Genomic DNA, 13,063 nt, shown 5'->3' on the forward strand with positions numbered 1-13,063 from the left:
TTAATAGATTATTGTATTTTACTGTTTTGTTGGAAGCTGCCCAGAGTGGCTGGGGAAACCCAGCCAGATGGGCAGGATATAAATAATAAATTTTTATTTATTTATTTATTTATTTATTTATTTATTTATTTATTTATTTATTGAATTTACACCCCACATTTCTCTCTCTCCAAGGAGCTCAAATTGGCATACATGTTTCTCCCCAACCTCATTTAATTGCCTCCACAACCTTGTGAGGTAGGTCAGGCAGAGAGGCAGGGACAGAGCCCAAGCTTCATGGCTGAGTGAAGGGATTTCAACCCTGATCTTCAAGTTCCTAGCCTGACACTCTAGCCACTGTGCCACACTGGCTCTCCACACAGCCTTTTGAGAAATCTTAGAGTTCTTATTTTACATTGCGATGTTGTACTGAGCCCGTGGAGGCAGAGCTAATAGCCACTGATAGCCCTCTCCTCCTCCTCCTCCTTGAATTTGTCCAGTCATCTTTTAAAGCCAACCAATTGGTGGCCTTTCCTGCCTCCAGTGGGTTCCACAGCTGAACACGATAGTCTTTTGTCTGTTCTGAATATATATTCCAAAAATTCAGCTTCCTTGGATGTCCACAAATTCTACAGTTGTGAGAGAGGAAGGAGACCTATTCTCTATCCGCTTTCTCCATGCCAGGCATAATTTTATAACCCTCAATCTGATTGCCTCTTTTACTTGCATTTCCTCTAAACTAAAAACTCCCAAATGCTGCAACCCATGTGCAAATTAGCGTGGTGTGGAGGGGGAGGAGTGGAGAAGGAAGCCATCCACCAGCAAGGAAGTGCGAGTAGGCTTTGCATGGAAGTGAAAGTGATATCCAGCGGATACTGGATGCCAGATATCAGCATAGCTGCCAAGTCTCCCATTTTTTGCCAAGTCTCCCATTTTTCGTGGGAAACCCCCATATTTAAACCCGTTTCCCGCTGTTATCCCGAACAGAGAAAAATCCTGTAAATCCCCCGGATTTCCTACCTTCCAGGGAGGCTCCTTCTGCGCATGTCTGGACACGCACAGAACCGATTTCAGGTGCCGCTCTACCCATGTCTGGGCACCGGAAATTGGGCAGCACCGGCACCAGAAGTTGCTTCTACGCATGTCCAGACATGCGTAGAAGCAACTTCCGGTGCCACGCCACTGCTGACGCCGGATTTTTCTTACCGGGAGTTGGAGGGTATGGATATCAGGCTACCACAGACCAGCTGCTTCTTGTAGGCTTCCAAGGGGCATCTTGTTGGGTGGCGCTTTTGCTTAGATCCAACAGGGCTGCCCTTATTCCCTGTGGCAGTTAGGAGTGGACCCTCCATGTTCAGAGGAAGTCTATCACTGAACGCCACTTTCTTCAGGTGGGTGTGGTGGCTTTTGCTACGAACATGAGTTTGACCAAACTGCGGGAGGCAGTGCAAAACAGGAGTGCCTGGCATGCTATGGTCCATGGGGTCACGATGAGTTGGACACGACTAAACGACTAAACAACAACATTTTAATTTTAAAAATACTAATATCTTGAACGCCTTATATTCAAAAGAATTTCAGATCAGCGCATGGAAAACAGAGCTCAGATACAGCAGGGTAGAGTCTGAGAATGTTACACAAAGCGGAGGTCCAGTACTGTAGGGGGGGAAATAGGTCGCAACATTTGGGGACTTGTTTTTTTATGAGTAACAGGCAACACGATAGGCAAAACTATGCCTGGCATGGAGAAAGTGGATGGAGGAAAGTGGATGGAACGCTAGAACTGCTAGACATTCGATGAAGCTGAATGTTGGAAGATTCGGGACAGATAAAAGAAACTTATTTATGCAGCGCACCGTTAAACTGTGGAACTCATTCCCACAAGAGGCAGGGATGGCCACCAATTTGGGTGGCTTTGAAAGGGGATTAGGCAAGATAATTAGGGAGAGGGCAGGGTGGATTTGATTTAAATCAAACTGATTTAAATCAAATCACGATTTAAATCACTAGTCAGTAAGGCTTGATTTAAATCATAGTTTTCTACATAAAGACTACCGGTATTTCTTGCTGGTATAACTTTAATATGCAAGTAGATGAAGATTTTTAGAATAACAGCTTTTCATATTAGTTTTTTATCCCCAGTTTAATAGGTTAATCATTCATATTTGGACAACTTTACTGTTGTACTTAGGAAGGAGAAAAATAATCATTACCTTAATAATAACAATTTAAATAGATTTATTCAACTGAAACAATAACATTACAGCATATGTTATTTGCTTAAACAACATCCATGTTTGTTAACTAATTTGGCTAAACAAAAACAATATATATATATTTTAAGAAACTTAGACTGTCAGCCCAGCCTACACATGAAAAACTTAAATACTGTCTACTCCAAACACTCAGAAAAATATTGTTTCTATTCTGTTCAGTGAACCTCTTGAAACTTAGCACTGAAGGGGTTGTTTCTGTATTCATAGGTTTGTAGAACAATAGGATTAAGGTCTTTTTCTCAACTCTGTTCATGTTATAACATTTTTGCTGTGAAGAAGAGGCATGTGATCTGTTGAGTCAAATTAAGTTTTGAGACCTGCAAAAGTAAACCAAGTGTCTGTGATAATATCTTGTAGGCAGAGAAACTGCCCAATAATCTACAAAAACCTCTGGAAGAGCATGACATTGTGAATGGATTAATGGAATTTATTTACCCAAAAAATTAAACATATACAACCTTATTCTACATAATTTAAAAACTAATCTTTATTTCATGATGGAACAACCTTTGGATGGTAATATATTTTCCTCAAAAAGCATTTTATTTAAAAAAATTCGATTTAAATAAAAAAATCGATTTAAATCAAAAAAATCCATTTTTTTTTAATTTTAATTTTTAAAAATCATTGATTTTTATCCACCCTGGGAGAGGGCTATCATTTGCTAAAAGCCACAGTGGCTCTGCTCTGCCTCCACAGAGGCAGCAATGCCTATGAATGCCAGTTGCTGGAAACCGCAGGAAAGGGGGAGGGCTCTTGTGCTTGGATCCTACTTGCTGAGTAACAGTCTGGCCACTGTGAGAGCAGGATACTGGACTAGATGGGCCATTGGCCTGATCCAGCAGGCTCTTCTGATGTTCGAAAATGGAGATCCAATGCAAAAAAGCCAGATACTCTAATCGACATACATTATCAAGTATAATCTCACAACAAAATAAAAAGTGTAGGTCAAATGCAGCGCAAACAAAGATCAAGCAATATACTGCACCAGGCAAAAGTCAAAGGCAAAAAACAAATAAGTGCTCATTCACACTTTAACTTGACCCATATTTTGATTGGATTGTGTATCGATTAATTCCACTGCGTCTGAGAGCTTTTATCGCCGTTCCACTGCTGTGCCTTGTGAAAATCAGATCTTACCCGCTGAATCAGATCTCATCAGATGCGTGGAAAAAACCGGAGAGAGATTTTGCTTACCGAGTTTCTGATTCAGCGGGGAAGATTGGATTTCCACGAGGCACAGCTGCAGAACATTGAGGGAAGCCTTTGGACTCGGAGGAATGAATTGGGACGCAAGGCGATCAAAATATGGGGCAAGCAAAAGTGTGGATGAGCCCTAAATCTCAGAATGCTAGGACTGTAGAGTTGGAAGGGCCCTGAAGGGTCATCAAGCCCAACCCCCTGCAATGCAGCGAATAGAAAGAAGATGCTGTACAAAATAATAAAAATAAAATAGCATACACGAATATTAACAATAAAATTAGAGACCCTTTCCAAATAGCATTATGCTCTCAATTCTTATGTTCTCCTGCTCTTTACTCTTACGTTTGTATTCTCCTGCTAAATCCCAGGAAACCCAGAATAGCCATCGTTTGGTAGCTAGGCAAGGGTTAAACCCAGCCAGCTCTGCTATTGGCTCCCTTCTCTCCCTGCTTAGAGTTTGAGCTGGGAAGTTCCGCAAGGGTGATGTAATGAGGTGGCCCCCCTGCAGGTGACGTCAGTCATTGCTGCTTTGGCATTCCCCTCCTCACTCTGGAAATGAGGAGAGGAGGGGGCTGAGCAGCAATGATGCAATGGAGCCTCTTTACACAAGGCAAGGGGAGACACACGGTCCAACTAAATCTCCCCCTCTGGCATGAGCGTTTCTTTCATGGGGGGGGGGATGGAGAGTCTGGGAAGACCCTCTCTGCCTGGGGCCACTGGGAGGGATGAAGGGGTGCGTGAGGGTCGCTGTGACGGAGCCTCCAAATGGCAGCTGATTCCTGGCACTTTCACACCACAAAAGGGGGTGCCAAAGAAGATAAGAGCCCTCTCCCCTCCTGTGGTTTCCAGCAACTGCTATTCAGAAGCATTGCTGCCTCTCAGCAGAGCACAGCCACCCTGGCTAGTAGCCATGGAGAGCCCTCTCCTCCTCCTCCTCCATTGATTTGTCTAATCCTCTTTTAAAGCCATCTGGGGTCGCTGCCTCCGTGAGGTCAGCCGGGGTGGCACCCGCAGCATGCAAGGCTACTGTGCAGAAGAACACACCTGCTGGGTGGCGCCATCCTTCTGCAGGTGCCTCGTCCTAGGAGAGTTGTGTAGGTAAACTTCACCAGGGAACACGGAAGCTTATAGCAAAAGGGTGGTTTCTGCCCTTGGGGAGGGGGCAATTACAGGCTTCGTGTACCGGAAGAGAGAGGGAGAGCGAAAGAGAGAGAGAGAGCTTCGCATGACAGCTTGCTCAGATGCCTCCTGTCACGTAAATCCATTGCACCAGTCGGAGGCAGGCTGAGTCACGCTGAATACCTTTCCGCAGAAACTCCTGCTGCAGGCTCACCGCTCCCAGGGTTCGTACTTGGTTGGCCAGCCGGCGAGGCAGCCACAAGGAGGCAGGCCTCAGACAATGGGAATCGTGGCTGGCCTAGGTGGCGCTGATGCAAGCAAAGACCTCCCTCTCCCTCCCCAAATGATCTGGACATGGAAATTAACTGCACTGTTAAGAAGGTGGCAGATTAGTAAAGCAAGGCAGGTGTTTTTCCAGAGAGTGGCCGTTCCAGAAGCCTTTTCTTCTTCCTCTGCCATATTCTGGAAAGTTTCATTTTTAAATCTCGGCATGCTTGCAAAGCACAGGTATATGTGTGCACCCTAAGTTCGGGAGGCACACCTTTTTATTGCCAGTGACACCTATAGTGTTTTTTTATTGTCAGAGGCAGTGTGGTGTAGTGGTTTGAGTGCTGGACTATGATCTTGGAGACCAGTGTTCTAATCCCCACTTGGCCAGGAAGTTCACTGGGTGACCTTGTGGGACCACCTAACCTACCTCACAGGGTTGTTGTGGGAGTTGATTGAAGAGGGAGAGAACCATGTACGCCACCTTTGTAGAGTGTTCAGGTAACGCTACCTCTTGCCAACCTGGGCCCTTCCAGCTGTTTCAAAGGACAGTATGTTCATCCCCTGGTGGTGGTGCTGATGGGAGTTGTAGTCCAAAACAGCTGGAAGGACCTAGGTTGGCCAAAGGGTTGGCATAACTATACGATTGCCCAATGCTGGTTTCCTGCATGAGAGTCATCACTGATCAACTCAGTGGGGCTTACTTCCAAGGAAAGAGTTGTAGGGTGGTGCGGTTCTGTAAATCTGGCCAGATGGTTGTGATCCAACTGAGTTCTACTTGAATTGGTCCCATCAAAAGCAATGGGCCTAAGTTAAATATACTATTTTACTTCAGTGGGTCTATTTTGCGTCTATTTTGCGTGGGACTAGTGTTGGACACAACATATGTCATATTTCATGTAGAAGGTACTGAGACTTACCCTTTTCAGAACAATTATAATTAAATACTTTGCCTGATAATTAAAAGACCTGCTGCTGTAGGAGATAAAAGAAGGAGAACATGTGTCACCAGGCTAATAAAATGGTCCACACACAAAAAGGTCACAACTCACTACGCAGAACACCTATTTAGCGTGTGGATGGGATCCTGGGTTCAAATCACAGCCGTTCTAGAGGATCTCAGCTTGACATTGGAGACAAGCTGCTGGTCAGAGAAGAGGACCTTTGGGACTAGATCCATCCAGTTCTGATTCCCTGGAGAAGTCCCCAGGGCAAGTCGGGTCAGTTGTTTCAGGGCCACAGAAAGCTCCTCCTGAGCAAGTTGCTCCATCAGGGTTGGATGTGAACCAGAGCCTCAGCTCAGTTGGCATCAAAAGAGAACTATTAGACAAATTCATGGAGGATAACACTATCATAAATGGGGAGAGTTTCTGTCATGCTTTGGGGCTTCCCATAAGCGTCCGGCTGGCCCCTGTGAGAATAAGATGCTGGACTGGAAGGGTCCGTGGCCGGATGCATCACAGGGGGGTTCAGTTTTGGGCCCCTTCTGATTCTGTGATCCAGCAGGGCTCTTTTCACACAGAGACCACCCTTCAGATTTGCAGGATTTATGAGTAAACCTTAGGAGCAAGGTTTTTCTGCTCAGAGTTGAAGGGCGATGGTGGGTCCCCAGGGATGCCTGCTTGGCTGCCCTGATCCACCAGAAGCAGGGGGGGAGGACAAGCTGGAGGGACATTTGACACCCAAATGTAAACGGAGTGCTCAAGGACAAAAGGAGCGTTGCAGACAGAGGCAAAAGCAGCCTTTGCAGGTGGTCACTTTTCAGGAGACATCCGAGCCCAGCTTCTCCCTTTTCAGATTGGCATATCCGAACTGAGAATGAATCAGAGAGCCTCTCAAAGGGGATGCAGTGGGGAATGCCCTTGGGATAACCGGGGGGGGGGGGGGACTTTGACAGAAGCAGAGGCTGTTTGAGAATACAAGAGCCTGCTAGGTTACACTAGTGGCCCATCTAGTCCAGCATCCCATTCTCCCCGATGCCTCTTTGGGAAAACTTGCATGCAGGACCCGAGAAAAAGGTCGGGATAGGGATATAATTAATAATGATGCATTTAGCTGCTGATTAAAAATGGATCCTGGTAGAAAAATGAAAGTGTGCTGAGAACTCTGTTACTAAAGCTCCATGTTGGAATAAGGTGGGACCCAGGATGGTTAGACTGGGAAGGTTTGGGAAGTTGGCCCACCCTTCATCTGTCCTGAAGTGGGATCTGAGCCTCCTCCCAGCTAGTAAGGGGGGTTTCTGTGGCTTGTTGCTGATCCCATGCCACAATGGCGTGAGAAGACATGCAGTGGCTTTGCAACCTGTCAGACCCAAACAGGAAGTGAATCTGTCCCATCACTTCCTCCTTTCCTCAGGAGAAATTCCCACCAGCCGTTAGCTCAGCCCTGCCTGGTTCCTCCCATGCAAAATATACATAAGGAAGGATTGGAACCACCCATTTTTTTATCCTCATCCCTGGCATCTAGACTGCCCCTGACTCTGGAAGTTTCGTTTAGCCACCAACCAGACACACAGACACCCCAATCTCCTCCTCTCCTATTAATCTGTAGGATCCCCATTTGGAGTCACTTCAAGGACTGCCCCCACCTCTCAGTAGTGGCACCCGCCCTGTGGAACGCCCTCCCACCAGATGTCAAAAAGAAAAATAACTACCAGACTTTTAGAGGACATCTGAAGGCAGCCCTGTTTAGGGAAGCTTTTAATCTTGAAGAAATTAGTGTATTTTAATATTTCTGTTGGAAGCCGCCCAGAGTGGCTGGGGAGGCCCAGCCAGATGGGTGGGGTATAGATATTATTATTATTATTATTGCAGGGAGTTCCACCAGTGAATTCCTGCATTGCACGGGGTTGGACTAGAAGGCCCTTGGGGATCCCTTCCAACTCTACAACTCTATGATTTCGTGCTGCATGTGAAGAAGTATTTGCTTCATAGAATAGTAGAGTCTGAAGGGATCCCAAGGGTCATCTAGTCAGAACATTGGCCCATCCAGCTCAGTGTTGTCTGCACTGATGGGACAGCAGCTCTCCATGGTTCCAGACTGAGCTGGAGTCAAGCGTAGGTCAGCAATAAAACACCCAGTGTCAATGAAGTTAACTCTCTATTCACAGCAAGCAAAATATTGCAGGCCTTGTAATCCCACCAACTCCTCCCAGTGGGTCTTGCCTCAATGAGGCAGTTGTGAGGACTGAAGGTCCCCACCTTCCCACAGCTGCCTAAGTCCACTCCTCTCCAGGGTTTCCCCCCCCTCAAGCACTCAGAGACTGAGACTGCGTCTGTGCACAACCAACCTCTGCTCTGCTCTTTTCATGTCTCTGTGTGTTCTAGGAGACCCATGGGGAGGGGAGCTGGTCGCAGCAGGAGGGGAAGACTCCCTGGCTTGTTCAGCAGCCTGCCTCATCTCTGCCTCTGCCTCTTGGCCCCAGCCTCCGCTTCTGCCTCTGAACCCCTCTGCCACAGTCTCTTCTTGCTCACTAAACCCTGTTGCCTCTTCCGTTTCTGACACCTTCTGCTCCCAGTCTGCTTCCTCTTCTCCTTCCAACCACTCATGGTCACCCCACCACCAATCCCCTGGCTCTGAGCCTTCTTCCCTGGGGGTTCCTTTGGGGGGTTCCCTAGCCGGTGCAACCACTCCTCTGCCTCCAACCAGTCCTTGACACTGGGAATATTCGCAGCCCTGCCTCGTAGATGCCTGGGATTGAACCTGGGACCTTCTGCATGCAAGGCAGAATGATTGCCACAGAGAAGCTCATCCCTCTCACCATCAGAAAAACTCAGCTGTTCCCAGTACTGTAATAGCCTTGAGGGCAGAAAGTTTGCTCTGCCTGCAGTCACCTCTGGCACCCCCTGCTGTTGGGTTCCCTGCCTTCTGCCCTATCCTGTCTCGATGGGTTCCAGCCACCATCACATCTGACCTTCTGGTGTAAGGAAAGTTCTTACAATATTTGGAGTGTGTGGGGATTTTCCTCTGAACCCAAAGGACATGTGATTTTGGGTGGGTTTTGCCTCCTCATGGTTGGGGAACTCGCCCAGAAAAGTGTCACAGCTCTTTGGCAAGCCAGGAAATGACCTCAACAGAGGTTCATAAGGGTGGAAAGTAGAGTTACTTCCCTAAACTTTCAGTTTCAGAGACAGAAACAGCAGGTGGCTTGTTTTGCCAGCCTTAGACGCCTCTTTGTTGCCGCAAACAAACTGCATCTAGCCTGTCTCTCTTCCACACGGCCCACCAGCCTTTCGGGGTTGCCAAGGATTCACCAACCTCTGTGCCAAAGAGGCAATTTCACGGTGGATATATTTTGAATGTGCTTGGCAGTCACAACCAGATTGCCAGACGTCACCAAATATTCATCAGAGTTTTTAAAGAGCCGAGCCACCTCTGCCTCCCATAAAAACTGCAATCTTTTCTTTTCTTTTCTTTTATTCTTTTCTTTCTATTGCTCCTGCTTTGCCTTTAACCATTAGCCCTCGCGCAAACCTCAGGAAGTCATTTTAAAACGAGGCTGAATGTTTGGAGATTGCAGTAGGGGGTATTTCTTCACACAGTGCATAGTTAAGTTACAGAACTCCCTCCTGCAGGAGGTAGTGATGGCTGGATAAGAGAATTAGACAAATTCAGGAAGGATAAGGCCACGATAGCTATGTTTTTTGGCGAAGACTTTTTGTTTCATGTTATAATGCATATAAAACAGAGAGAATGGTGATAACAACAGATGAGAATTCAAAGATGACAAACAAAACTATAAAATAGGCACATGTGCACATGGGCTAAAATAACGAAGTCCAAGTAAAAAATATTAGCATTTTCTGATTATTAAGTCTAGTTTCCGATTTGCCAGGCTGGGGACAAGGATTGTTATGAAAATGATGTTTCTGCTGTAGACATCATAATGCAATGCCTAATCGTATAAAAAGTGTCTGGAGGTTCTGATCCCTATGGAAATCTCAAATCATGCGTAATTTTCTCCATTATTCCAGTGTGAGAGGTACCAAACGTCCAGTGTAAGATTTGGGGCCATTTTCCATTGAGTTGCAGTTACTGTTTGACCTGCCAAGATCATATATAAGACCAATTATTTAATTTTGGACAATAAACCATGGTTTCTTTAGGAATAACCATCTGCCAAAATTCCCCCCCCAAAAAAAACCTTGCACCAATTTACAGCACCACTATAGATGATAATATGTACCAAGTTTGTTGCAACCTCCCCGACAATTAAGTGATGTAGAAGAAAGTGTTTTTGATATCTGCCAAGGAGGGTAATACCATCTGTGACGGCTGTGTTTGACCTCCGTTGTTTCTGAATGCCCATTGCTGGAAATTGCAAGTTGGCATAGCGTTGCTATTGCACACAAGTCCTGCTTTTGGAGCTCTCATTCAGGCATCTGGCTGGTCATAGTGCTGAACTATGATGGGCCCAATCCTCTGGATGTTGTAATGAGCCCAAGGCTCATGCCAGCTGACAATGAGAGGATTCCCCTTTGTCCTTGTCAATTTAATGCTTTGAAAAACTTCTTGACCATTATTTGACCGGCTGAGGCAATCGTTTCCTCAATCAGTCAAATGCCCAGTCTGAAATCCATGACTCATGTTTAGGGAGGGAGGGGATTTATTTTATCTCTTGCCCTGATATCCTACCTTTCCAACAAGGAACTCCGTCGGAATACATGGTTCTCCTCCCATTTCCATTGTATCCTTAAAACAGCCTTGAGAGGTTGGTTAGAGAGAGTATGGCTGGCTCAAGGTCATCCATGGCTGGCTGGATTTGAACCCTGGGCTCCCAGGTCCTAGTCCAACAACCTAACTACTATGCCATGCTAGAAGGGAATTACAGTAACTCAATATTAAGTGGATCTGACCCAAAGGGACCATTTCAATCTTTCCCCAAACTTTTGGAAGGGCTGCTGTGCACACATTGTTCGGTTGTTGAGGGCAATGGCCATCTGTTAAGATGCTTGAGGCTGAAGCTGCAATTGGTGCAGAATGCTGCAACACGATTGCTGACAGGAGTAAGGCCTTGGCAGCATATAACACCTGCGCTCCAAGAACTGCACTGCTTGCCAATTTGCTGTTGGGCCAAGTTCAAAGTGTTACTATCTCTATAAATAAAAAAATGTAACTGTCCGTTCGTTACCAATCTATGCCCTCTGAAAGTACTTGACCGATTGCTCTGAAATTTTGACACGACGTTGCATTCGAATACAGGAGTGTTTTTATATACCTAGATTACATAGGTGTGTCACCTGTGCCCTTCTTTTTTAGAAAAACCTTCTTCCAAATTTAGTTGTATTACCATCTGCTGGATGTCAAAGCAGCACAGCTGAGGATGTCTCAGTTGCTGCCATTGGCTACAGAGTACCTGTGACATCACAATAACATGGCATTGCCCAGCATTGCCCAGCCAGAGGAACAGGCCAGGCCCTTCCCAAGATGCACATGGGGTGTGCAGATAGAAGAGAGAGGGGGGTCGGGGTGATAGGTTCCATCACACGGGAGGAAGATGACGTCACGCAGTGGGGGGACCAGAGAGAGAGGTGTCGTGACGTCTGGAGTGAGGAACAGGGGTGGTATGAGATATGGGGGCGCTGAGTGGGGGAGGGTCGTGCCTTTGGGGAGAATGAATGGGTCGGGGCGGGGATTTAACAGAACACGTGTGCTTTTTTGGGGGGGGGGATGATTGCCACAGCAACGCGTGGCCGGGAACAACTAGTTAGTATATAAAGCTCTTAACAATTGGGACCAGTTTACCTGTGAGATCGCCTTACCACATCTATATCCATTTGGCTGCTTTGATTTGCAGAACTGGCATTGTTACAAGTGCCACATAATACCAGACTCTCCCAGTGTCCTTGTTTTCCAGGGACAGTCCCGGATGTACAGAAGCCGTACCGGTTTCTGATGTGATCCTGGAATGTCTTGCTTTTCCTTAGGACGTCCCTATTTTTATTGGGAAAATGTTGGAGGGTAGGGTGTTATGTGACCGTTGAACCAAGAAGATAAGTAACCTCAGTCATACCTTGGTTTTCGAACAGCTTAGTTCCCGAACATTTTGGCTCCTGAACGTAGCAAACCCAGAAATGACTGTTCCGGTTTGCGAACTATTTTTGGAACCCAAACGTCTGACAGGGCTTCCAAGGCTTCTGATTGGCTATAGGAGCTTCCTGCAGCCAGAAGCTGCAATTTGGTTTTCAAATGTTTTAGAAGTTGGAACAGACTTCTGGAATGGATTCCTTTTGACTTCCAAGGTACGACTGTGTGCAACCTTTAGAAGGCATCTGAAGGCAGCCCTGTATGGGGAAGTTTCTTAATGTTTAATATTTTATTATGTTTTTATATGTGTTGGAAGCTGCCTAGAATGGCTGGGGCAACCGAGTCAGATGAGTAGGGTATAGATAATAAAATTATTATTATTATTATTATTATTATTATTATTATTTGGTTGTTGGTTGTTGTTGTTAAATACTAAAAATATTATTGTTTGGGCAAGCCCACCCAGAAGTTTAGAACGTTGATGCAAGCCTCAATCTGTTTTTAGTCTATTGTTATTTTAACTTTTTGGAAGCCGTCATGGAATGAATTAATAAATACGGGTCCCGGGGCCTGACACCTCTCTCTCTCTCTTGCTATCCTTGCAGGTGCTGCGAATGTGGGGCGTCCCTTTCCCACCAGTACTATGAGAAGGATGGACGCCTCTACTGCAAGAAGGACTATTGGGCCCACTTTGGGGAGCTCTGCCACGGCTGCTCAGAGCAGATCACCAAAGGACTCGTTATGGTAAGAAAAGGGGTCCAGGAGAGAGCAGAGGGATCTCCTCTAGCCTAGATGCTTTGCTAAAATGAAGACATTCTGTGTCTTTGGCATCCGCATGATCTACCAAACCAGCCACTGCATCAAAAAAGGAGACAAGCTTTGTCTGGCATGGCTTCCTCTTGAGAAATCCATACTAGCCTCTAATATCAACACATTATTTTCTAGATGCTCCCAAACAGACTCCTTAACCACCTGCCCTAGAATTTTGCCCAGTATAGCCATTTTGTTGGCCTGCCTGAATTTCCCAGAGCTGTTTTCCTTTCCTGTTTTGGAAAAGCAGGGGCAATCCCATCCCACTCCTTTTGCCCATCTCCTGTCTCCAGGTCCCTCACCCGCTCTCTGAAAATGCTCAAAAGAGGCTCTGAAATAACACACTGCAAGCCCCTCTTTCGGCTTCTTTGTTCTGCATTTCC

The 13,063-nt window shown here is 46.1% G+C and overlaps 1 protein-coding gene across 2 annotated transcripts in view; it reads left to right on the forward strand.

Moving 5' to 3' along the window:
- LIMK1 (LIM domain kinase 1) overlaps positions 1–13,063 on the forward strand; it is a 37,758-nt gene that overhangs the window by 8,503 nt on the left and 16,192 nt on the right. For both annotated transcript variants that reach the window (XM_060268302.1, XM_035139609.2), the window contains exon 3: positions 12,476–12,614. In XM_060268302.1, coding sequence (XP_060124285.1) covers positions 12,476–12,614 — 139 coding nt within the window. The remainder of the gene's footprint in view (positions 1–12,475; positions 12,615–13,063) is intronic.

This window comes from Zootoca vivipara, chromosome 15, assembly GCF_963506605.1.
Source record: "Zootoca vivipara chromosome 15, rZooViv1.1, whole genome shotgun sequence".
NCBI classification, from domain to species: Eukaryota; Metazoa; Chordata; class Lepidosauria; order Squamata; family Lacertidae; genus Zootoca; species Zootoca vivipara.